Below are 26,900 nucleotides of genomic sequence, written 5' to 3'. Positions count from 1 at the left end.
TTTTTCACCCCAGCCCCTCCACCTCAACACCTTTACCTGCAGCCCCTTCAGCACCCTCACTTGCGTACTCTTCAGGAGTTCACTGGATTCTAACTCATCATCATCACCACCTCAAAATTACATAGTATGTCAATTAGAAAATGGAAACAGGACCTGCTGTTGCTGTTGTCTTTTTATTTGTGAGCATTTTAATGAAACTGTAATGATGTGCATTCATGTTTGTAAAATTTTAAAATGTTCTCTTCTGAATCATGAACCGCTGAGAACCTATTACCCTTTTTCCCATTGAAACAAATTGGAGGAGCTCATCGCCCCGACATTGGCAAATTCGACATTTGCAACATTTTTCAAGAACATATCCCCCGCAAATGTCCGGGTCTTACTTTATATATATCATATTGACCATTCCTGAAACAAGGTATGAAAAGAAAAAGTAAATTTATTTTCAAAGAATATACAAAAGTTTAAAATGTGCAAAAAATGGCAAAATGCTTATTTTGTACATTGAAATATGAAACTGCGAGGCCAATTGATTTTATGCAAATTATGAATGAAATCATGATGATGCACGAGTGTCGAGTGTGCAAGCACAAATGCAATTTTCATAAACAAAGCTACGATAAGCAAGACAATCCCATCAGATTGTGCAAGAATGCATTGCATAAGAGTGAAATCAATATTTACTTCTTTTTTTTTTGTCATAAATGCCGTTAAAGCAGCAATATTAAAATTGGGCAAGTATTACATTTTCACAACCAGACAGAGCTCCGTTACATTTCAGCATAGTAATTCCAAGGGGCACAAATAAACAAATATTTGATTTAAATTAACATGCAATTTAGATGGCTCTGCAGATATCAACAAACAATACAACAAAATGAAAGAAGGGTAAACAAAAGATGAATACCTTCAAAGACCAAAGAGAGAATACGGTTTGGTTTAGAAAGGGAATTAAAAAAATAAATAAATTGACAAATCCAGGGTAGGTGAAAGCGGCATTTTAAGAATTCCAAACGATTGCTGCGCTCAACCCTTACGATGTTGAAACGTTAAGCGCGCCGTGATACTTCAACGACAAACCTGAGTACATTTGGCTTAAAATCCACCCACCTGATCAACCACAAAATATTACTTCATTTTTTTTCCAGTCAAGTATTCCTTGAAAAACTTTCCCCAAAGTAATAATTATGGCTTCATTTACCTTGGATCATTAAGTTAACAAAAGTTATTAAAGTAAAAAAAAACAACAACAAAAAAAAAAACACCATCATTGTTCATAATTAGAAAATCCAAGTAGGACTTGGTTATTACTCATCATTCTCTTGAGGCTGGTAGCATTTGTTCATGAGGCAAATAACTTTTTTGTACAAGGATTAGAAGGATGGCTTATCGACCCCTTTTTAGGAAGGAGTAACTCACATTTATAGGAATGAGTTTTGTCGGTCCACAACTTGTTGAAAATAAGTGAAGATCGAAAACGCAACAGACAGTCACATGTGGACAAATCGGTCCGACTCCATGTCGGCACGACATTCATAATCTTTGCACTCACCATGGTAAGTCTTCCTCCCAGGTATTTTCAGAACTTGTTTTGTTAGCAAAAAGTTGACACAAAACAAACATCTAAACCACAAGCCTTGGGTCTAACCTAATTTGGAATGACAACTTGGTGATGAGCAAATTCCTGTCCGTCACTCATGTTCTTGTGCCCTATGCTTGCTGGCCAAGACCAATCATTATCTTCTTGCTTCTCACACAGTTAGATGCATTATGAGGCCTATCGCTGTTTTCTTACAGTGTTTCTTTGACTTCCCATGGATAGGTGCTTGTAGCGCTTTGTCACCACATTGTTGGCGTAGGCCTTCATCAGCTTCGCAATTTCTGCCTCCTGAGGGAATGGTATGGAAATGATGTAAAAAGGAATCATGTTGTCTCATGGTTACCACATTTTTATTTTCAGAACTTGATAAGCATTCGTTAATTTTAAGACCTTTATTCTTCACAGCTGCATGTTTTTTATATATATATATATATATATATATATATATATATATATATATATATATATATATATATATATATATATATATATATATATATATTATTATTTATTTTATTTTTTTTAAAGGAAATACAAATAAATCTCAGTACAGGAGTAGGCCATGCAATTGGCCTGTGTGCCTGCACCACATCCACAGCCTTAACCAATCACCCAATCCACAAGCACAAACCACCCTCCACAACACCAAGCCAAACTTACATCACAAACCCAATCCAACCAGAGATCCACACAATTGGTAGGGGAAGGCAAACAGCATGGGAGGAGGTGGGAAGTGTGGATGGACGTGACGGGGGTGAAGACGTACATCACAGCCAGGACATTAACAATCAGAACATACATGTGATTTTAACTCAGTTTGTTTTATAGGTGAGCAGAAGGTGAAATTAAGTGAGAGTTGAATTAATACAAAGAACTGTTGATGCTTGACAACACAGACAACTCGGAGAATCAATACCTGTTAAGATAAGGAGGCAGAAATTGATGGGAGATCGGAATTGAATTGGGCGATTTGTAGGCGTTGTGTACATGTTGTGCTTTGTCTGTCCCTGTGGCCTTTGCTTCTAGGTGCCTATCCAACTACATTTTAAACCAATCTAGTGTCCCCACTGTTACCACATTCCCAGGAGGACCATTCCATACATTAATGGCTCTATGTAAACTACAACTTTCAAGCTACTGTATGTCTCCCGGTCCTGCCACTGTAAACCCTGGTAAAAAAATATTGTTGCGGTTCTCGGAACCGCATGCATCCAACAGATAGTGGTCTCAAGGCAGTTATTCCATTAATACACGTGTAGATAGTCCCTTCCCTTTTGTCTCGCGGGAAAACCGGGGCGTGCGTTGCGAGGGTCTCATAGGTAGGTTTGCTTATATCATTTCTTCTTCATTTCATTTATAACATCATTTCTACTCTTCTTTTCTGATTATTCCTGAGGTAAATCTGAGCCACGTGTGCCCTTCGCTGTGAGATGGGTCCTCAGCGAAGGCCAAGCAGGCCTTCAAGCCTTCCCCGGTAATTAAATCACGCCAAGCAGGCTGGACACCCCTCCGTAGAAAGCACACTCAACACAACGCCCACGCTGCATGAATAGTGTTTTTCACAACACAGGAAACACACCCAGCACAACGCCCACGCTGCACGGAACGCGCACCGAGGCCGATAATAGAAAGGCAACCCCATGCCACGTTGCGCGGGATGCGAGTGTGCAAGGCACAAGCGTCGCGTTCCTATCAAGCCATTTCTGGACGAATTATATCGATCAGGTTTCGCCCCACGCACACGATAGCAGAATCGGGCAAACGCGAGCTCTGGCCACGTGCGTAATGGCGGATCCACGCGCACTGTACGGAGCGTGCTCGAAGGCAGACCCGTGCGCCGCTCGCGACACTTTGTTATCGTACAGAGCCGGGCACGAATGGACACATCTTACTGTATGTGCATGGGTTCGCCATAACATCTTACCTCATAACATCTCAAGCCTCTATGGCCATCTTTCGCCATAACATCTCAAACCTCTATGGCCATCTTTCGCCATAACATCTCAAGCCTCTATGGCCATCTTTCGCCATAACATCTCAAGCCTCTATGGCCAGTGAAGCTGCGATCCGGCAGAGGCATGTTGTGCAGCTCAGGCCACGTTGGTGCACACGGAGTGGGTGCGTTGGCCAGTGCTGGTCGGGGGCGCCCGAGTGGGCGTGCGAGACCGACGCTGCACTCGGCCGGTCATCAGGCCATGGCCCGGGGGTTCTTGCAAGGCAAGTCATGACGCGGAGTTCGGTGTGGGCGATTCATATCTTGTCGTGGCGTCGGAGCGGGACATCTTTGCGGCGTGGGGTCACCTTGCCAGAAGTGGAATGTTGCTGCTTCCATCGCGGCCGGGCCGCATAGGGGGTTGGGGCCAATCAGAGCGCCCGATTCGGGTGACGTCACCGAGTTTCGAGGTGGCCCCCCACCCCGCACCACGGGGCCTATAAAGGTCTGAGCGGATCCTTCTTTCTCGCTGCCCTGTCTCACCTTCTGCTCAAGCTGGACCTCGACTCCGCCTTCTGTCATCATCACTTCGACTCCGCCTTCTGTTTCATCGCTGGGTTCTTCCTCCTCTTCTCCGCCCACACGACGCTGACTCCACCCTCCCAACTGAAGCCCCTCCTTCACGCCCACGGTCTCGACGCGAGCTGCCCGAAGCAGGAGACGACGCACCAGCTGTCAGGGGGGGTATTTCACCATGGAGCATTCCCTCCAAACATATTGGTGGCGCGTTCGGGGACTGCGTATCAGTTATACAAAGGTTCCGAGAGACCGTAGCCTCAACTCCTCTCCTGCCTTGCTTCAATCCCTCTTCATCGGGTTTTCTGTGTCTGTGTGTGTGTGTGTGTGTGTGTGTGTGTGTGTGTGTGTGTGTGTGTGTGTGTGTGTGTGTGTGTGTGTCCTGGCGCCTGCCAATGTAAGTAGGCCTGCAGAAGAGAGTTATTATTATTTTCGGGATAGGTCTGCTCTGCGTCCGCTTTTATAAGTTTCCTGATTATTGCTGCAGCACACCTCTCTTCCCTATCTCTGCACAACACACCACAATAAATCTCTTGATCGCACCACATACCTTTCCTCACCCATTATAAATAAATCATTATTAGAAATGTTCCCTGCTCGTTTTTGTCTTTTCTTCCATTGATCCAGCATGGCCCGAATCCTAGATTAGCCTGGACTTTATTCCGACCAATCTGTTCCTTTTAGCCGGTACGTCCTTGGCAGTGTCGCTCGGCTGCATCCGATCTGGTAAAGTGATCCGATCCGGGAGAGTGATCCGGTTCAGACAAGGCGTACCGAGGGCGTGTTTCCTGGTTATTAAATCACGTGGTTATTTTTAGGTAACCAGATTAACTAGACGGAGGACCCTAAGTCACGTGGTTATTTTTTTTTTTTTCTTTGTATACCTTGGTCGAGGCTCGTATGAGAGCAAACACACAACTCAAGGGTTGAGTTATTGGTTGAGCAATAACTCAAGGTCAGCCAACAACCCCCGTCTGGTAAAACTACCAAAATCACGAATCACTGCTCACCTTCACTCTTTCATTCCTCTTTTTCCCGCCTTTGGAATAAACTCCCTCACTCTATTCTTTCCCATTCTTCCCTCCAGGCTTTCAAAACAGCTGTTCACCACCACCTCTTATCATCCCCCATCCAAATCCTCGATCTTTTCTACCCCCGATAATCCACCCAAGCCCTCTTCCTTCAAATTCCCTGCTTTCCTTCCTGAAAGTCCCTGTAATGTCCATCTTCTATTCCCCATGTTCCCCTTCCCATCCCTCTCCCTTCCACAGATCTCCTCATGTGTCTGTTTCCCACTGTTTTGTCCCTCCCACTCATGCCCTCTTGTCTCATGCCCCCTTGCTGTGCGTTGTGTGTTTGCTCTCACACGAGCCTCGGCAAGGTATACAAAAAAAAAAAAAAATCTCATAATGACCATTCTAAAATAAAAAGTCCAAACTCTCCATCAGCCACTCTTAGCTTAATCCATCTCACTCTGAAATCAATGTGGTAATTGTAAGCTGAACCCCTTCAATGGCAGCTATCACACATTGAGTGACGAAAACTGAATATGATGCTAATTGAGATGAAACCTCATGAAAATCCTGCATAACATTAACACCACCTCCTTTGATCCATAAACGATGCGAATACAACCACAAATCCTATTATCTTTTCTTGTTACTGCCCAACTCATCGACTATTTAAGCCCTGTATTTATAACCACACTGATATCCGCAGGAGAACATGCTCCAAAACTACACCTTGCATCATGTATTCCCTATTTACATAATGCCTGCCCATGCTCAATACCTTGTATCCACAAACAGTGAACTGCATCTTCCAATTGCATCTGCCTTCTTGAATCTGATCCACTGAACATCCCAACTTTCCCATCTTTTCTGTCTTGCTTACCTGCAAGCTTAATGTCATCTATGAATCTTCAAAATCTACTCTTTACCATGTTCTACTACATACAACTTCTCAGTTTGACATCCTCCCAGTGAAAAAAAAAAACACTCTGCTTATCCCCAAGCCAATTCCTGACACAGTTTGCCATTTCACCAACGACTCAGCAATCACTAACCACCAACCTAAGCGGTACCTCGTGTTGGTGTAGATCAAAACTATTAAACTACCCTCTACATTATAAACTTATACCGACAAGTGGTCACTGTGATACCATACCTGAGCTGTTTCAAACACCATCTCACGGCCATCCAGGGCTATGCGATATGTGTTGAATTGAGAAGCTCCAAATGACAGGATATGCTCATATGTGAAAGTTTCCAGTGCACGGGCATCTCCTCGTTTGTGCACAGCAACATTTTCAGCACCAACAGCCAGCCATAGCTCCTGAGGGAAACCACCTTCCTTGCACTGTGGATACAGGTGCACACACACTACTAACTCAGCATGTTATCTCACTAATATGAATGAGAGCTGCAGTTTTATGTGACGTCGACATATAATGGTAAATATGGACGCATCAATCAGGCCATTATACTTGGATAATCGATAATACAGAACACTACCCCCCAAAATGTTTCGTTAAACCACGTTAATAATAATGAGAATAAAAAAAAATTGAGGTGGCACATCTCTGCAGTACGACGTCATACACTGCGTCGGTGACTTCAAGGTCGTTGTGATATTTATTTACAAATACCATGGGGTAATATCACAGAGCAACTGACAGCTTTTTGAATCAATTTGATTTGCCTCACTGGTGCGACAATGAATAAGTAAGATTTTTGGGTGTTCGAATATCCCCAAAATATTGGGTGTCCCGCAAGGAAGAACAATGCCAGATGACACAAAGCTCGGGTCTGAAGTTGGGAGGAAGTGATATATTATGGTCAATGCAGCAGCTTGGAAGACTAAAAGAAAATCCAAAGAAAGGTTGCATACTTTACGGCGATGTTTTTCAACGAGAGATCGGTGGATGGAGGTTATGTTTTCACCTCTGTCCATATGTCTGTCTGTTTGTTTGTTTGTTTGTTTGTTTGTTTGTCGATGTGCAGGATATCTCAAAAGGTTGTGGACGGATTCGGACGAAATTTGTTGGACAGGTTCGGTGTGTGACAAGGACGAACTGATTAGATTTTTGTGAAGATCCGGATCCGGATTCTACGACCAGAATTTATTTCGTGATTCTTCACCATTGAGAGATTGGGCCAAAAAGGATATCTAGCACGATATCTCAAAAAGTTGTGGACAGATTCCAACGAGCCTTGGTGGACATGTTGGGTGTGTGACAAGGTACAATTGATTCGATTTTGCTGAAGATCCGAAATCGAATTATTATTATTATTTTTTCAAGTGATTCTTCACCATTGAAGATCGGGCCAAAAACTAAATACAGTTCTGTAGTGGAAAGCATGATATTTCAAAAAGTTGTGGACGAGTTACAACAAAACTTGGTGGATGAGTTGGTGAGGTGACGAGAACAAGCCGAATCGATTTTCGTTAAGGTCCGGATTCAGATCCGGCCTATCAGTGGGATACAAAATGTAAACTGTTCAGTCTGGCGGAGGTATGCGCTCTACCGAATGTTGTTCTAGCTTCTTTTATTTTATTTGAATTTTACACCGGCACAAAAATGAGGGGCCGGCCACGTATGTAATCTTTGCAATTCCCTTTATTAAAAAAATGTTGCGACTTGGGAGTGTGATAAACAGAATATGCACAAACTCATACTAATTAGCCTCATTTGAAGGAAACCTTTTTATGCAAGATCTTTCACAGCTTTTTTTGATCACATGGGAGCACATCTGCAAGCTCTTCGTTTTCATTCAAAGTTAGAAGACTCTGTTGCAGTGGTATTCTTCGCTGTGTTTACACACAAAAAGTACGAAGTTTATTTCAATTAAATATTGACAAATGGAACGTCTTGATAACTTAAAAGGCAGTGAATGGCTATCAAAACTGTCATATCTTACATTTGTTTAAAGAACTAAACAATATCTATTTTATATCAGGGGAAGGTTTAAATGCCAGTACTGTATTTTCTATTATCTTTGTTTACAAACTCAAGGCTCGTGGAAGAGCTAGAACACTGAACGGATCAGGACGCAACAGGAGAAAAGGAACAGTAGAAAAAGGGTGGGAGAGGAGGCACCAACAGCAGAGTTGAAGGGAAAACTGAATATTTCTAAGAAGTTTGGCTCCGAGGTGGAGGGGAGGGTTAATGGGGGTAAGACAAAAAAAAATCTTGGTTTTGCATTGGGGATGATCTGAGAGGGTGGTGAACAGCTGTCTTGAAGACCTGGAGGGAAGAATGAGATTGAAGAGAATGTGGAAGTTGACTCCACAGGCTGGAATAAAGAGGAACGAATGAGTGGTGGTGCACAGTGATCATGGATTTTAGGAGAAGGGGGTTGATGGTCGACTGCATGTACCATGCTGAAACTTGGGGGTGGGGTGATGTGGGGGGATATAGCATGGAAAGAGCAGAGGGTGCAAGACCAGAAAAGAGGCAGTAAAAGACAGAGACCACCGACCTGTCTGCGATGTGAAAGTGATAGGCCCATTGGCTCAGCTTCATCACGGGAGATTCTAATCATCTTGAAGGCCTTGGTTTCCACATTGTCAAGCTGAGCAAGCTGTGAGGCAGAGGCACCAGCACAGAGAGAAGAGCAGTATTCTATCAAGCTGCAGATGAAGGCCTTGTAGGTGGATAGGAGTTCAGATGTGCCAAGGAAGAACTTTGTATGATGGAAGATGCCCAGTCGGTGGCTGGCTTTGGAGGCCAACTTTGAAATGTGGTTTGTCCAAGATAGTGTAGTAGACAGTAGAAAAATCGTGCAAATCATGATACAAGCATCAAATTTGGTATTTCTGTTCTGCAGGGCTTTCTGATCAAATCTGCCCGATTGGCCATTTGAAAATCCAAAAGTAGAAAAAAAAAATTTGAAGTCACAGTTGGCTGAAATTCTTGAAGCGCAAGTGAACATCCCAGACAGAGAACCAAGGGGAGATGCAGTCATCATTGATGGCTCAGCACTTATGCGCTACCTCCATGCACTTCAAAGATATTTGATGACTATGCTAAAGAAGACATCATCCCAAAGGTGGAATCATATGGTGCCAGGTACGAGAGGGTGGACGTAGTGTTTGATGTGTACAAGAAGTGGTCTGAAATCCGAGGCAAGGTCGAAAAGGTGGCAAGGAATCAGAAGAAGAGTGACAGGAACCAGTAAGACCCCAAGTCACTGGAGAAGCTTTCTTCGAGATGACAGCAACAAGACTGAGCTGTTTCACTTCCTTGCGGAAAAGATGTGTGAAGCACAGACGACAAGCACAGTCATTGTCACAAAAGGAGAAGATGCCATGAGTAACACAAGGAAGTCACTGGATGCTGTTTCTCCATGTTGTCATGAAGAAGCTGACACTCGAATATTTGAACACGCCAGGGATGCAACGACGGATGGCAGCAAGTCCATTATCATTAAGGCTAATGACACGGACGTACTAGTCATAGCAATATCTGTACTGCCATCCTTACAGGAACTAGGTCTTGAGAACATGTGGATTGCCTTTGGCCAAGGAGCCAAGACACGATGGATTCCAGTCCATGAGGTAGTTTCTGCAATAGGGCCTGAGAAAGCTAGAGGGATCCCATACTTCCATGCTTTCACTGGATGTGACGTCGTGTCTGGCTTCCGCGGTAAAGGGAAGAAAACTGCATGGCAGACTTGGAACGTCTTTGATGATGTTTCTGAAACATTCACCAATCTCAGCCAGCATCCAACATTGATTCGTGATCTTGACTTACTTGAAGTTTTGTTTTTCTTCAAATTTTTCAAAATTTGGATTTTCAAACGGCCAATCAGGCAGATTTGATTAGAATCCCCTGGAGAACAAATGTGCCAAATTTGATGCTTGTATCATCATTTGCACGATTCCTCTCAAAATTGCTGTTATCTGCCCCACGAAGATAGATCATGGCTGATATGGTGAGACCCAGGAGTTCGAATGACTGAACTTCCTCAAGGGGATTGTTAACAAAGTTGATTGGAGGGTTTGTCAGACGGTCCTTTTGAAGAAAGAGAAAATGAACGTGAGATTTGTCAGGATTGAAAGACATATTCCGAGTGTTTGACTGTCTCGTAATTTTGTCAAGGTCTGAAGAGAGGGAAAGTGTACTGGCATAAAAACTATTCCAGTACTTTGAGCAACTGGAGGCTTTCAGAAAGAATGTAATTAAATGGAGAGAGTGAAAGGAGTAGGGGATTGCCGTCATGTTTTCCATCGCTGGAGGAACCAAGTTAAAAACACATATTTGAACATCATTTCTGAGTCGAAGAACACCATTATTGCACACATTAATGCTATTGAGCAGCAATGTGGGAACTATTTTGCAAACTCTGAACTTTGTGACAAAAAGTGGACTATTTCCCTTCTCTGAAGATGCAAGCAGAGTTCTCGTTTCTCTGAGAAAAAGAAACGAGCTTCTTGAGTTTTCTAAAGACATGGTTGATATGACTCCACACATAGCCTTGTCATATTTTGTATTGGTACAGAGCACAAATGCATCGGTTTTCAAGTCATTCTCCAACATTGCTCCCTCTGTTCTCTCAATCCTCTGACCTTCCCCAGCTTCTCCAGGGTACATGCATTCTTCCAGTAATCTCATCCTGATTCAACTCTTTAAATCCTTCCCTTCAGATCACCGACCTATCATCATTACCATAAACGCGGCTATTCATCTCAACACAAACAAAAACAAAATATCCACCAATTACAGAATTACCAATTACATCACCACCAACATTGACATCCACATCCACATCAAACGGTTCAATTTGATCATCACAACCCCAGCTTCCAAATACATTCCAAAGGACAACATCAAAAAACACAACCCCAATAACATGCCAGAAATTGCACACCTCATCAAAGCTCCCCAATAACATGATGTGACACAATAAACATGCTAGGTATTACCCTAACATCAAATTTGTCGTGGAATCCACACATTACGCAAATAGCTAAGTCTAACTCTAAAAAATGAGGAGTCCTGTTCGATATTGAAGATTCTTGTCATCTGAACAGTTTCTTCAACTATATAGAGGATTGACCTAAACACTTGACTTAACAACTCTCCTAATCCAACCTCAACAATTGACTTATCAACTCTCCTAATCCGACCTCAACACTTGACTTATCAACTCTCCTAATCCGACCTCAACACTTGACTTATCAACTCTCCTAATCCAACCTCAACACTTGACTTATCAACTCTCCTAATCCGACCTCAACACTTGACTTATCAACTCTCCTAATCCGACCTCAACACTTGACTGATCAACTCTCCTAATCCGACCTCAACACTTGACTGATCAACTCTCCTAATCCGACCTCAACACTTGACTTATCAACTCTCCTAATCCGACCTCAACACTTGACTTATCAACTCTCCTAATCCGACCTCAACACTTGACTTATCAACTCTCCTAATCCGACCTCAACACTTGACTTATCAACTCTCCTAATCCGACCTCAACACTTGACCCACTTGAATTATGCTGCAAAGTTGGCTCTCTCTTTTCTATGGATATTACTTCGGTTTCTGCTCCTGAGAACTTGCTGCTTGCGTATCTCCACTATTAGTGAGACCACAAAATCCTCGACAAACCACTACATCACATGATTATTGCGTAGCTATTGGCAACTCAAGGTTGAGCCATTATGATGTTTGTTTCTTCCCTTTCATTGCCAAACTCTGAAACTCATTACCTTCTCATGTCTTTCCTACCAGTTATGATCTTCCATTTTTCAAAAAGAATATTTTTTACTTCCTCAAAAACTCTAAGACTGTTCTCTCTTTCTTCACTGTTCCATATATGCAGTTCTTATAATTAAGGCCTGTCCTTGATGAGGACTCATAGTCCGTGACTGGAGCCTTTAACATGAAAAAAGACAACGAGACAACCTAAAGCACAACACACCAACACCAAAAGCACCAGATACGGTATAAAGGATTCCAACACCAAACGCAGCAATCAACAAAATATTAGTGAAACAAACACAAAACTTGCACTCCTTTCTACACACACCAGACCACTCAACAAAAACCAAGCACTTGTACAAAATCATAAACAGCATCACTAACTCCACCAGCGGCATAACACCCTTACATGCAGCCATAACTACCACCAAAAAACATACCATCAGAGAAACAAGACGCTAACATCCTCATAGTCCATTACGCACACGCAACTCAAATGGGACACAGAAAAGAGGAAATTAATATGGCAAGATGCAAGCTTAATACCAACTCGAAAACACCATCATGCCATTTGACACTCCCACACAAACAGCAGAAATCATGAAAAAAACATCAAAAATGCACATGCGACCGGCCCTGACACCATCTCCACTTTACATTTTAAAAACATTCCTTGGACCACACGGCATTTTCAGCCCTTACAATGATAAGAAACTTCTACTAACAAGCAATAATTCCTCAAACTTGGAAACAGGGCAATATCATTACCCTCCTTAAATCAAACAAAGAATCAACCAAAGCAGCCTCCGACAGACCTGTTACATTCCTTTGCACACCCTCCAAAGTTACAAAACACCTAATACTGACACTCACAAACCCTCACATCCCATTCTCATGCACCCAGCACCGATTCACACCAAATCATTCCACAACCACCCTCTTCACATGAAACACCTTTGTTGGCTTCAACAGTAGAAAACCACCAAAACGCACTGCTCTCACTGCAATAGACATCAGCAAAACATTTGATGGACTCCCAAAACTCTTACTCACAAACAAAACACTCAAAACTAGAACGGGCACTCATAGAGCGCATACCTTCGCCGCCACTACTTTTTTTGTTCTTGGTATGAGTGTGGGGAACTGGTTTCATATGAATGGTCTTATGACACAAACCACATATCTATAATGTCATGACCCCCCCGACTTTCGGGGGCTACTGACTAAGCAACAATCAACTCAGGTCGTTTTGGCGAGTCTTCACTCGCAAGCTCGGTGAATACAACGTTTCAACAAGAGAAGGTAATCTCGTTTGATGCTGGTTTCATGCAAATCGAATAAGAATTGACTGAGTTATGCCGAAAACCGCATATTTTTCAAGGGCGTGACCCCCCCCGACATTTTACCCCAACCGGTGACATGTGTTATGACGTCATTGTGTCACAAGATTGGGCATTAAATTCTGAACATTTTGGTGCTGGGTTCATGTAAAGCGGACAAGAATTGACCGCGTTATGACAAAAACCGCATATTTTTCAAGGTCGTGACCCCCCTGACCTTTGACGCCTAACCGGTAACAAGAGTATGGGCGTCATTGTGTCACATTGCATATCACAAGATGAGGCGTTGAATTCTGAACATTTTGGCGTTAGTTGCATGCAAATTGAATAAAAATTGACCGTGTTATCGTAAAAAGACGATTTTGACCTTTTCGTGACCTTGACCTTGACCTTTGACCCAAACGATCCCAAAATCTAATCGAATGCTTCCTGGCTAATAACCAATCATCCCACCAAATTTCATGCAATTCGGTTTAATACTTTTTGAGTTATACGAATCACAAGATTACAAATAAATAAATAAATAAATACACGCCGACCAAAACATAACCTTTCGCAGAATGCGAAGGTAACAAATGTGCACAACACCACCAAATGCTGGCTTGCCAACTACCGATCATGCAAAAGTTTTTTAAACATGCTTTTTTTTTTTTTTACATGCAGTAATACGTAATTTTTAACGGCAAGTCATCACACGCGATACTTTCCCAATGGAGTCTGTTAAGGTTAAGTCCTCTCCCCAACACTCTTTAATCTTTTCATGCACAACATTCCACAACCATCCGATAATATACAAATACTCTCACATGTGGATGACATAATCATTACCTCAATGCCGAGCAACATCATCACAGCCATAGCACAATTCAACCCTTCCTCAGCACCCCACAAACCTGGCTCACCATCAACAGACTAAAACCAGTCCCCTCAAAATCAACATTAACTCTTAACAAATTATACCAAGGAACATCGCGCTGCACCACACGTCACAATGGACAACTTCCCGATCCCCACCCCCACACACCCAACAAACAAAAATACTCGGCATCACTTTTAACACATCCATGTCAATCTCATATCACATCGCAAACATTAAAAACCATGATCGGTAAATTAACACGAGTACTTTTGATTTCATATTTTTGCTCCACGTCACGCTTAACACACCACCATGACGTGACATACATCAATGACATCGCCTACATTTACAGAGAAGAATTCAATAGAATGTGCCAGGGAAATGCATTTCCTGCGAGGGAGCAATCTCTGGAAGAGGATTCCTGCATTTGTTACTCATATCTGCATCTAAGGGTCCACTTGCCCCACAAAAGGGCCGAGTGAAGAAGTCTGGGCAGGCCAGACATCGTGAGATGAATGCAGTTCTCGTTAATTTGTAAAAGGAATCGTGGAACAACAACAAAGATTTTGGCATTCCTTGACTAAAGTGCTTCCATGGATGGCACGTCTTGGTTGTGAGAAAAGATTGGAGAAAAAAAAAAAGAAAAAAAGAAGACTTTTTGCGTAATAGAAAATATGCAATGAAGATCTACAAATATGACATTTACAGGAGGTATCGGTGCTGTTTATGGCAAAGTTGATGGAGTGCAGTTAATTGAGATCACATTTACTTAACAGGACAACATCAGAGTCAGCGAATAGAGAGTGCATGAAAAACGAGGATTCTGTTTCATTGAAAGGCAAGGCTGAACAATGCGGGTCAAGGCATTTAAGTGGAATCATCAAAGCATCATTAAAACTAGATGGCAATGTTGAGAATACAAAGTATTATTTGTTGACTGAGGAAGATTGACTCAACTAGGAAGATCACCGACCTTGACGTCAAATAGTGTTGAGCCAAAACCTTGCCATTCCCGCATGATGTCCATGTAGTGTATCGTTGCCTGTTCCTGGCTCACACCGCGCATCTGACGCCATTTATCCAGGATGCCTGAGCGCGAGGCCTGTAGTTCTTCTCGTACCCACAGCTCAGTTAGTTCTGCCTGGCCCCTGTTACTGCCACCCACACCTCCGCCACCCGGTGTTGCATCCTGCTCGCCCTCGATGCCAACTGCAGATGACTTGCGGCGCAACGTCTTCCTCAAGGTTCCTTCCAGGAAACCAGTGAGTCGGCGCTCAGATGAAGATGTAGGAAGGCCAGTGGGTGGACCTGCAAAATTGTGTGAAGCATCAAGAACAAAATACATTCTATGTCCTCCGTGCTCAAAGTATATTTGTGTAAAACATTCACCTGCAAACATCATTAAGTTTTGGCATGAGAAGCAATCAATTTGATACTTCATCCCAATCAAGGTTACCTTACCTCCCTGATATAAATGAGAAAGCTTGCCTGATTAAACTAGAATGGCAATAACCAGGATGCAGCAATACGCATGTAGTAAGTATGAAACATGTTAAATGAAGGGCATAAAAATTCGGTCGGATTAATTAAATACACATATCAAAGCTCATTAATTGACAGAGGTTAAAGGTTAACTGGATGACAGAGGTAAACAGGAAATCGTTGGACATAATGGCTTGACCACTGTTCACGTAGCATAATTCGTATTGCAGGTGGTGTGTTCAAAGCACAGAGTGATGCAAACATACCATCTGTCAAATACAGGATTGCATTTATGTGGGGGAAGAGGGAAAGGGGTTGGTGGTAACTATGGCATTTGTCCAGTGTCCAAAACCCCAGAGGACCCACACCAAAAGCCATTAAACTCTTTTATTCATGAAAATAGTATTGTTTACAAATATCATAATTGTTGAATTATGCTTCAACTGTTTTTTTTTTTTTTTCAGGCAGCTATGTACATTGATATACAAGTGAGCCTGTTGGTCTGTTGGACCGAATTTTCAATGGTCTAAACAGCCTTGTTGCATACCCACCTGCTGAACTGCTTGAGCATTAGGTTGCCTTTCACCAAGCCCAGATGTGCGTGGGGATATGTTCGTTATTATTATTGCCATATGATACTACCACTGTATTCTTATTATTGTTGTAAATATTATTAGTGTTAATTAATATATGAATTTTACAATGTTATCATTGTTTTTGTTATATATTTTGTAATTCGAGTGCCATGCCGTGGTGGAAGGACATATTAAAAGCTGCTTTAACATGGCATGTGCTTGAACCATGGGAATTCCAACAGATTTTGTTGTTAATTACCCGAATCAACTCAGGAGGTCATGACAATCATTTTACTGTAAATATGAGGAAGAGGAAAATAGAATGCATGAACAATATTGGAGAGGTGAGGGGGTGGAGGGAGAGGGGAGGCTGGGGACAACGGTGAAATAATATCGAAGGTCCTTTACCACAACTTGGATTGGCTCCTCCACTTGTACATCGTGTCACGGCTGACACACGAGCACGTAAACGCTCAACAGGGTAAACGGCAGCAAGCCCTGGTGGTTCCGGCACCGTGACATGCTTCACATGGTCACCCAGGCTGGACTGCAGACGCAAGGCAGCAAGCTTCTGTAGAGTCTCCTCAGGTGCAGGGAAACGTCCGTGCACCAGGCATTCATGAGCCTGTTCAGGTAAGATATTTACACAATATAAACTTTACCAACAAAAAAGCAACACGCACCGAGTGGACTCAAAATCTGTGATAACTCATTAACTGTGATGCTTGACTGAATTCAGAATGTTTACTTGGCTTTTCCTGACCTGCTCAAACATAAAGGCAAACTCCAAGCTGTTCGAGGGAACGTTCCTGGTATCCAAAAAGCAATGCAGTTTGAAGTAAAGTTTCCAACAGCCGTTGTCCTCTTGCCCCTGCTCGCCCGCTTCGGAGAGTCTGGTCATGGTAAAGGACACAAAGTTCAGTGTTCTCCATGCCTAAAGTTTTGTTGTATTTTGTAGTTAAACACATGGAATAAATGTTCATTGATAATGGCGATGTTATATATTTATATAACACCATTGTCGCTCCGTTTCCATCTCCAATCTCCATCACTCTCCGTGACCTATCTTTGTTCCTTATGCACGGCCACATCTTTTAAGTTCCAAACTCCAAACTCCGGGTACAAATACAACATTGTGTGGGGGGCAATGTAGGCTTTGTGAGCACGGCCTCACGCGGGAGTGTGTGTGTGTGAGTGGGAGGGGAGGGTGTGGGGGGGGCACAAATTTTCGATGTAAATGTGTACCGTGTAGCGCCACCTGGTTGTGGTGGCAGAGGGTATTACAATTTCCATTTTTACCAAGGCAATGCTGAGGTTAAATCACTCTTTGCATGGGGAAATTTGTCTTCTTTCCTTCTCCTTCTCACCCAAAATATTTGGTAAACAAAAACATTTCCATCAGCGAAGCGACGGGTAGGCTCTGCTTGTTTTGAATAAAAACTAACTATTGAGCAAATTTGGATGATAGATGCGACAGGCAAGTAAAGACAACATCACAATGTTTAATCTCAGTTATTTGTGAGGATTGAAGAATGGTATCAATTATAAGTGAAATATTCTTGGGTTCAGAAAATAATAGGACATTTCCTTAATTTATAAAATAGTTAAGGTATTAAATGGGTTTTCAGTTCAATTTCTTCATTGGCTTCAAGACGTCAAAGTGACTATTGCATTTTCTGCACAAGAAAGTCATGAAAAGTACAAAAACATTACGGAAACCAAGTTGAGCTCCTGCCATCTTGCCCAATATCACATCAGCAAATCATGATCTCTGCTAACCTTCCACCCACAATCAACCTCATCTTCAATATAAAGCTATTATATATTTATACTGGAAGGGCACTTGGGAGAGCACATACCTCCGCCAAGTAATGCCTGATCCTTTGGAACATATCAGGCCCAATATGTTTTTGAAATATCATGCTATATAGTACTACATCGTTTTGGCCCAATCTCTCAATGGTGAAGAATCACTTTGAAAATTAAATAATTATTGTATCCAGATCCACATCCAGATCTTCACCAAAAATGAAGCAATTCTTCAAGGAATTCTTCAAAAATTAAGGAAGACAGGGAGGCCACATACCCAATGTGTCCACCAAGTTTCATCCGAATCCGTCCACAACTTTTTAAGATATCATGCTATACATCGTTTTTGGCGCTATCTCTCAATGGTGAAGAATAACTTTAAAGATCCTAGTAGTCGGATCCGGATCCAGATCTTCACCAAAATCTAAGCAGTTCGTCCTTGTCACACACCGAACCTGCCCACCAAAATTCATCCGGATCCGTCCACAAAGTTTTGAGATATCTTACACACACAGACAGACAAACAAACAGATAAACAATAATAAGACGTCATGCAGAGCACGATACTTGCAAAATCCATAAAACAAATTTCACCTCAAAAAATAATTGGTGGTTGAATTCAATGACCAAATATGCAACTCTTCAAACTTTAAGTCAATCAGATTAAAATTGAAAATTGTAGAAATGCGGCATATGTTGACCTTTTGGTCTATGTTGACCTCAAAAATAATTGTTGGTTGAATTTAGTGACCTGGTATACAAATTCTCTTCAAATTTCAAGTCAATGGGATGAAAATTGAGGATTTTAGAAATACCACCTTAGTTGTTGACCTTGGGCCGATGTTGAGCTTTAGGTGTACGATGACTTCAAAAATAATAGGTGGTTGAAATCAGTGACGTGAGTTGAAAATCTTCTTCAAATTTCAAGTCAATCAGATGAAAATTGAGGATTTTAGAAATACAACCTGAGTTGTTGACCTTTGGACCTCAAAAACATGAGGCTTCTTCCTTGTGACAAACTCGACCATGTGGTGAAGTTTTGTGAAGATCGCTATAAAATTGTGACCTTTAGGCAATAAACAAACAGACAGACAGAATAACAAAATCGCCTGACCAACATACTTGGAAAATCTTCGATTTTGCAAGTAACAAACAAACAGAGACGGGTGAAAACATAACCTCCTTCAGCTTCGATAGTGGAGGTAAAAATGAGATCTGGGCTTTGAGGGGCCATTCTATGCTTGAAGGACTCCAGATTCCTCTTTCTTGTGTAAATAAGTTTTAATCATTCCAGATAAGTGTTTTGGATCATTTTATTGCTGTAAGATGAAGTTTGGACCAATAAGTCCTGCCCCACTGGGGATAGGATGATGGATTAAATTTTGGATACGTCTTGCTACAGTAAATGTACCATCAATTTTCAGCAATTTTCCAACACCACATGAGGAGATGCACCCCCATCCCTGAATTGAACCTCTCCCATGCTTAATTCTTGGCTTCAAGCAATGCTCCTTATTAAGTTTCAGTTTTTTGTCATCGTGCTGTTTTAATTAGATCCAAAGAACTGAAACTTTAACTCGTCCATCTAAGCACCTTTGGCCATTGTTCCAAGGTCCAATTTCTGTGTTCTTATCCATATAGTTCATGCTTTTAGTCTTGTTCCCCTTTCTTAACAGGAGTTTTATTCCTGCAACACATCCGTTAAGTCCAGATTTCAAAAGTAACCTTCATACTTGATTGATAGAGACACCTAAACCTTCTGCCAGTTCTACTGTAATTCAACGCTCATCTTCTTTTTACTCCTCCAGGGTATTAGTTTAAAGTATTTCTCATTCTTGCAGACAGCTTTCTTGGTCTTACAGTCCTGGGTTTGTCAATTACAGATGACGTTTCTTTGTACTTGTTAATTGTGCTTCAGACACCACCCCTTGAAAAATCGAGTAATGCAAACTATTTCACTCAATGTTTTTCCTTCTTTGTGCAGGAACGCAATTCTATGGCAATCTTCCACTGAAATTTTAGCCTTTTGGTTTTAGTTTCAAGTTAATCCCGATAGATCTGTATTCTGCAGGATGATAAATTGGGTCTTTAGCATTTATGGATATGTAGAGAGGAAAACTTGATGTTAATAACGAGCAATAGCCTGACAATGAGTCAACAATTAGATTTGATTGGTAAATGTGATGGATTAGCAAAGCCAACACTTCATATTAGCTGCTCATGTATAGTTTCCTTTGAATTGTTGTGATCACAAGTTTTTGAAGATTCTGATCAATGTGAATTAAAGATTGCTAAACGACAAGCTTGGTTTCTTCTCACTCAAATTAAGCTGTACTAATAACTTTCAAGTTGTTATAATAATAGAAAACATGAGTGGAGGCTGTAAGTTGTTGACACTACATATATTGTAATAGTCCTGCAGCATAGTGTGATATTTCAGATCAATTGTTCAAATTTGCATAAAAGCACTAAAATTGGTACACATGTAGAATAATGTATTCCGAACAATTCTAGATTTGGAGCCACCCGAGATTGTGCCTTGGTCAGCTTCGGCGACCATTTTCCAAAATGGCCGCCATTCTACTTTAGCAAAATTGGCGATATGCTCTTATTTTCTTATTGTATTGGTGGTAGATATAAGGAAAGTGTAAAATTCAGTAAATTGACTATGAAAAGGCGTATTCAAATATTATAAGCCAGTATTTTCGGTAAAAAAAAAGTCATTATTTGATTTGTAAATTGCTGCTCTCCTGAAACTTTTTGCTGAAAAGTACCCATTATTGCCTGGAGAACAAGAGTCAAATGATATTCATCACATTCAATGGGTTTGGAAACAACAAAAATTGCATTATAGATTACATACTTTACTCTATTTTGAAAAGGGAACTGATAATCGTGATAATGACAAACTCAGAAAATGTAGTCAAATTATTGCACACTTCACTTTGAAGCGGCTACGGTTTACTGTCTACTACCATTCTACCAGGACACGTGGTACACGCATACATCAGTCTAGTACAATATGAGTTTCTGAGCTCAACTGTACTGGCTCTGGATCAAGAAGTCAACACTTTTACAAGCAATGCGACTTTGCATTTGCACATTCTAAGCTCGGCCGATATCTCAGTCTGTGTCTACTGCGTCTGTCTACTGGCATTCTCCTTCACAAGCACACAGTCCAGTGCATTGCAGATTAGCCTTCTTGCATTTGCAGCGGTTTCTGCAGCCTTTTTTGCAGCCGCACGACACCAGCTCGAAGCAGCTTTTTGAAGCCTCAAGGAGTGTGGTCCAGAGCGGTTTGTAGGACCCATCCTCTGTTTGCCGCCAGCCCCAGCTTGTTGGTGATGGAAGCACGGGTTGAGGGACCAAGACCTGCCCCCAGACATAGCCACCCTGGAAGACTGATCTCTTCACATGCTGTTCCAAAGCATTGTAGGTAGGTGGGATGTGCTGGACGGAGTTCCTCTTGGCGAAGAGTTTCTTTCTGGCCTCGTTGATGTCCGTATATGGACTGGTGCGGTCATAGAGGAGCACCACAAACCTTTCAATGCAGTGCATTGTATCATCCTGGATGTTGACTGGCGTGGTAGTCAGGGTCACAAGAGAATCTGTCAGTTCTGGAAACAATTTCCATGTGGCCCAGGCAGATTTTTTCCCATGCCCCACGAATGCTGATACCGGGTCACATCCGGTCATGGCGTGAAGACAGGGAGGGCACGTGCCTTCTGTGGACCGAGGGAGGCAGCTATTTCATGGGCAGAGATGTAGCGGTAGTTCTTGCCCGTCCCAAAGGCAATCCAGAGTTCATCCACGCGTGGTAGTGCCTGGGCTACCATCACCGCCAAGACGACGACGTCGGTGTCTACGGTTCGAACTTGAATCCGATGGTGGTCATGTTCTGCAGCATGGGCCACATGTAGCATGATGCGAGTGTCCGCCTCTTCTTGACCGCATGGAGCCAGAGAGCTTTCATCTTCCTGCCTTGGAAGGCAGATGACTGCTTCACCATCAGTGACTACCAGCTCCTTTTCCTCGTCATGGAAGGACTGCACCAGCACATCAGACAGGAAGTTGAAGAGCTCCACCTTGTTTGCGTCGACACGTAGGAAACTCTGCCAGTTTCCTGGTATGGCTGCAGTGCTCACCACGCACCGTCGCACCCCTTTTCCTCATTTCTCCCTTGTCACCGTCTTCAAGGAGCCATCTTTGTAGCTATCCCAAACGAGGTCGAGACGAGAAGCACGACGCAGCTGCCCCTCGACGTATGGGATGAAGACTTGGTGGGCATATTCTTCAAATGTCTTGGCAGTGCCAGGCTTCATCATCTGCACGATGACGGCGCCGTCAAGGACAACAGACGTGACAGCAGGTGCATCAGACTGAGCTTCAGCAACGCCTTCAAGGCACACCAGCAAGTCGCTTTTGCTACCCAGGTGTAGCTTACCTGCATCAGATAACGCGGGAGGGCATGCTTGATTTTCATGATGGAAGAACTCGTCCAGGTTCCCATCGCGGTTCTGGCAGCCTATGTAGAGCCTTGCAAATAAGGCCAATAAGGCCACTACTACACCAATATCACCAATTACAACACCACTTCCACCACTATCACCACTACAACAAAATACTTCTGAACCTGTCACTGATGCTGTGTGTGAAAATGGATTTTCCCCAAAAAATGACAATTTTTCCCCAATACAATGGATGGAAATATAATAAATCAACACAAATGACATTTGTATTGTTTTCCTTTGTAATTGCACATCACATGGAGTATTTATCACCTCTGAGAAACCTACAAAGAGAATAACAATGACAGATATCCCATGTTGTTAAAGTGGAATGGCGGCCATTTTGGAAAATGGCTGCCAAAGCTGACCAAGGCAAAATCTCGAGTGGCTCCATATCCAGAATTGTTCAGAATACATTAGTCAACATATGTACCAATTTTGGTGCTTTTATGAAAAGTCGAACAATTGGTTTGCTATGCTGCAGTACTATAACTCCTGAATGTGTGGAAGACTTTTGCACAGCAGCATTTATATAGTGAATATGCATGAACTTGCATATCGCGGGTTGAGAGACATAATGTTGTAACTGCATTTTTGGCGAAATTGAAATGGCTCTCATGTCTTTCAACACCATTTATCTTTCAGTGCAATGTTGTTGTAACTGCAAATATCAACCCAGTCTTCTCATCTGAGTAAGATTAAAATATTGTAAACTACACACATCGCAATTTCATTAGCGATTTGCAGGAAATGGGAAATTTTCAGTTACAACATTATGTCTCTCAACCCACGAGATTATGTAATGTTCCTGTTTTGATAGTTGAGGTGTGCTTGCTTTTATGGCAGGCACTTGCTGTGACGTACGAATGGCCTTCAAGGCCTTCAACACATGTGCTATGTGTATTCAGTGACTCAATTCAGCTCGAAGGGCAATTTTAACCTCTCATTACTCGTGCAAAATCTGTGATTAAAATTGTCTTTTAAATGTAATTTTCAACATTGAGACAAGAGAGTGGCAATTTCAAATAGGTTATCTGTTCCTGAATGCAACTCGGACTCACGGAAATATAGGAATACGAGAAATATCTGTGGAAGAGAGGAGTTGGTTCATAACAATTCCCATTAGCGGAAGCCGTGGTTGTATAAAACACACACACACGCACACACGCACGCACACATTCTCCTTTCACCAACAGATGCAAAAAACTCGTATAATTTTCTTGTGGCCTTGGAACCAAACAGCCCACATAATTCCCACTCCCATCCCCTTGTCCCAAACATGATTAAAAGTAAATTTCATCATTATAAACTTACCCTGTGCATCAACAAGCCCCAGATATGACCTACCCATCAGTGTTAAGAAGCACTTAGGTTTGGGTAGAACGCACCAATCTACGAACCTTCAGCCTTTCATGGGCCACATTGTCTGAAGGTTTTGCAGTACAGACTGCAAGATACCAATTTTTTGGACGAGTTGATCAGAAAGTTCTCCACATCTTTCTTGTGCAGAAGCACACCCCTTTCTCGCAGGTATATTTGCAAGTAATTTCAGCTTCCTTAAACGTTTTTTTCAGTCGTCCCATGCTGTAATATTTATCTGGCAGGCATGAAAGTGCCATATTGGCAGAAGTTTGGCAAGGCAGGAGAACAAAAAGACAAAAAAAACTACACTTGATATTGAGAGGTTTAGAATTTGAGTTTTATGTTTACATATGGATAAACTCAATATTATACTCTGTAAACCATTTTACGAAGCAATGATTGGAGAATACATTGCAAATTGGTGCACATAAAATACAAATCCTTATATTTCCAAACAACCTTTCAAACTTGGACAGCAGATCTGCTACTATCGTGCGGTCTTCTATTGCTCGATTGATCTTCCCTTTGTGCTCGAACAAAGCAAAACGATTGAGGCTTCCTTCCATACCGAGTCCACACATCAACTTATACACGACCTGGTGATGAGAAAAAAAAACAGGGATGTAGAAGGGAATTGTAGGGAAGGCAGAATGTTTGGGACAAAGGGAGGCCATGTATCTTTTTACCACCAAAGTTTATAATATTAAAAGCAAAAACAACTACATTAATCCCTAAACTCCAATGTAAGGCTATATTTTCATCAGCCTATTTTTAATTTCTGGATATTTGATGGTCTACATTTTTATTGCAACGCCACAATTTTCTTCTCATTTGTACATTGCAGTGACTGCATGAAACAGTACACAAGTATATGCAAAACGATCATGCTATATGCATATGAGCGTGAATATACATGCATGATCAGAAAAAATGAAGTTTTTTCAAGTGGAAAAAAATGGGTGAAACATGTCTTTGAAAAATAGTAGTCTATTGTGTATAAGTAACCTGGACTAATTCCATTTTCCTTCCTGAGTTACAACCAGAGAGGAGAAACAATAGGCTGCTTAGTACTCTGAAGTATAACGGTGCGTTACTGTCTGTGTGGTGTCAAATTTATCATTATGGTCAAAAGAGGGAAAGAGGCTTACAATCCAACAAGAAGCATTTGCTCAAATAAAAACCTTCAAAAGTCACTGAATTGGAAAACTGTTTCTGCTGCTGGAGCAAACTACTGTTGGTTTAAAAAGTGAGATTTCAAAGTAATTTTGTTTGATATAAATCTGATGAGCCAGACATGGCTGCTTATAGAAAGTGCCTGCAATTCTGAAAAATTCAAATCAATGGGCTGACAATGAAAAACTTGGGTGAATGAACCTTTTATTAATTTTATTTCATAAATAAGCTCCAACTTCTTGACAGATAATTTCATTATCCTTGATACAAGTTAAAATTTCGACTGAAATTGCTGATAAAATGATGCAATCTTGATTTACAGTGCCTTCAGAAAGTATTGTCAAACCCTACTATTCATGTGGGATACGTTACTGGAAAATGCCATGAGTGTAGAATCCGCGAATGTTGGGGTATTGTTTGGATGGTAAAAGGGGGGATAGGTTACTGGTGGTTCGTGATTCATAAGGGAAAATCAAAAATCCCGTGAAAAACCATGAATACACCCACAAAAAATGCGAAAAAACCATGAATACATCCACAAAAAAACGAGAAAAACCCTGCGAATAAACCCACAAAAAGTAAGAAAATTTATAAAAAAAAAACACGAATATGCCCACAAAAAGGTGAATTTTTTTTTAGAAAATATGCCCACAAAAAAACGTGAAAAAACTGCGAATATGCCCACACAAAATGTGAAAATAATAGCAAATATTCCCATAATACATGAGAAAACTGCAAATATGCTCACAGAGAATGTGGGAAAAAAAACGTGAAAAAACAGCAAATATGCCCACAAAAGACATGAAAAAACCCACGAATATGCCCACAAAAAACGTGAAAATACCATGAATATGCCCACAAAAAATGTGAAAGAACTGCAAATACGTTCACAAAGAATATGAAAAAAAAACTGTGAAGACGCTAATAAAAAACGTGAAAAAAACAGCAAATTAGCCCACAAAAGACGTGAAAAAACCCACGAATACGCCCACAAAAAACGTGATAAAAACAGCAAATATGCCCCCCAAAAACGTGAAAAAAACTGCGAATATGCCCACACAAAATGTGAAAATAATAGCAAATATTCCCATAATACATGAAAAAACTGCAAATACACTCACAGAGAATGTGAGGAAAAAACGTGTAAAAACAGCAAATATGCCCACAAAAGATGTGAAAAAACCCACGAATACGCCCACAAAAAACGTGATAAAAAAAGCAAATATGCCCCCCAAAAACGTGAAAAAAACTGCGAATACGCCCACAAAAGACGTGAAAAACACAAATACGCCTCCAAAAAAAAAACTTGAAAATACCGTGAATAAGCCCACAAAAAACCGTGAAAAAACCGCGAATATGCCCACATGAATGTGAAAAAACCACGAATATGATCACAAAAAAATGTGAAAAAACCAGGAATATGCTCACAACAAAAGAGAAAAAACCACAATTACACCCACAAAAAGTGAAAAAAAAAACCGTGAAAATGCCCATTAAAAAACATGAAAAAAACAGCAAATACACCAACAAAAACGTGAAAAAAGACGTGAATACGCCTACAAAAAACGCGAAAGCTCCCATAAAAAAACGTGAAAAAACTCTGAATATGACTACAAAAAATGTGAAAAAATCCCACAAATACGCCCACAAAAAAAGCGTGAAAAACACTGCCAATACACCCACAAAAATGTGAAAAAAAATACTGTGAATATGCTCACAAAAAGTGGAAAAAAATGAATACGCCCACCAAATGTGAAAAACCATGAATATGCCCACAAAAAAAATGTGAAAAAAACCGTGAAAATGCCCATAAAAAAAACATGAAAAAACAGCAAATACGCCGATAAAAAACATGAAAAAACAGCAAATACACCCACAAAAAACGTGAAAAAAGACGTGAATATGCCTACAAAAACGTAAACAAAACCGTGAATATGCCCACACAAAACGTGAACAAAAACCATGAATATGC

The 26,900-nt window shown here is 41.4% G+C and overlaps 1 protein-coding gene across 1 annotated transcript in view; it reads right to left on the bottom strand.

Annotated features, from left to right (window-relative positions):
• Positions 1-421: 421 nt before the first annotated feature.
• Positions 422-26,900, bottom strand: part of LOC147030116 (unconventional myosin-X-like) — a 241,191-nt gene continuing 214,712 nt past the window's right edge. The window contains exons 37-42 of the mRNA XM_085873826.1: positions 24,215-24,351; positions 16,840-16,969; positions 16,485-16,701; positions 14,993-15,327; positions 6,276-6,467; positions 422-1,888 (exon numbers count right to left, since the gene is read on the bottom strand). Coding sequence (XP_085729952.1) covers positions 1,778-1,888; positions 6,276-6,467; positions 14,993-15,327; positions 16,485-16,701; positions 16,840-16,969; positions 24,215-24,351 — 1,122 coding nt within the window. The 3' untranslated portion in view covers positions 422-1,777. The remainder of the gene's footprint in view (positions 1,889-6,275; positions 6,468-14,992; positions 15,328-16,484; positions 16,702-16,839; positions 16,970-24,214; positions 24,352-26,900) is intronic.

Source organism: Eptatretus burgeri, chromosome 3 (genome assembly GCF_056783735.1).
Source record: "Eptatretus burgeri isolate ZD-2024b chromosome 3, Ebu_testis_v1, whole genome shotgun sequence".
Classification (NCBI taxonomy): domain Eukaryota; kingdom Metazoa; phylum Chordata; class Myxini; order Myxiniformes; family Myxinidae; genus Eptatretus; species Eptatretus burgeri.
This window is presented reverse-complemented; position numbering and strand designations above follow the sequence as displayed.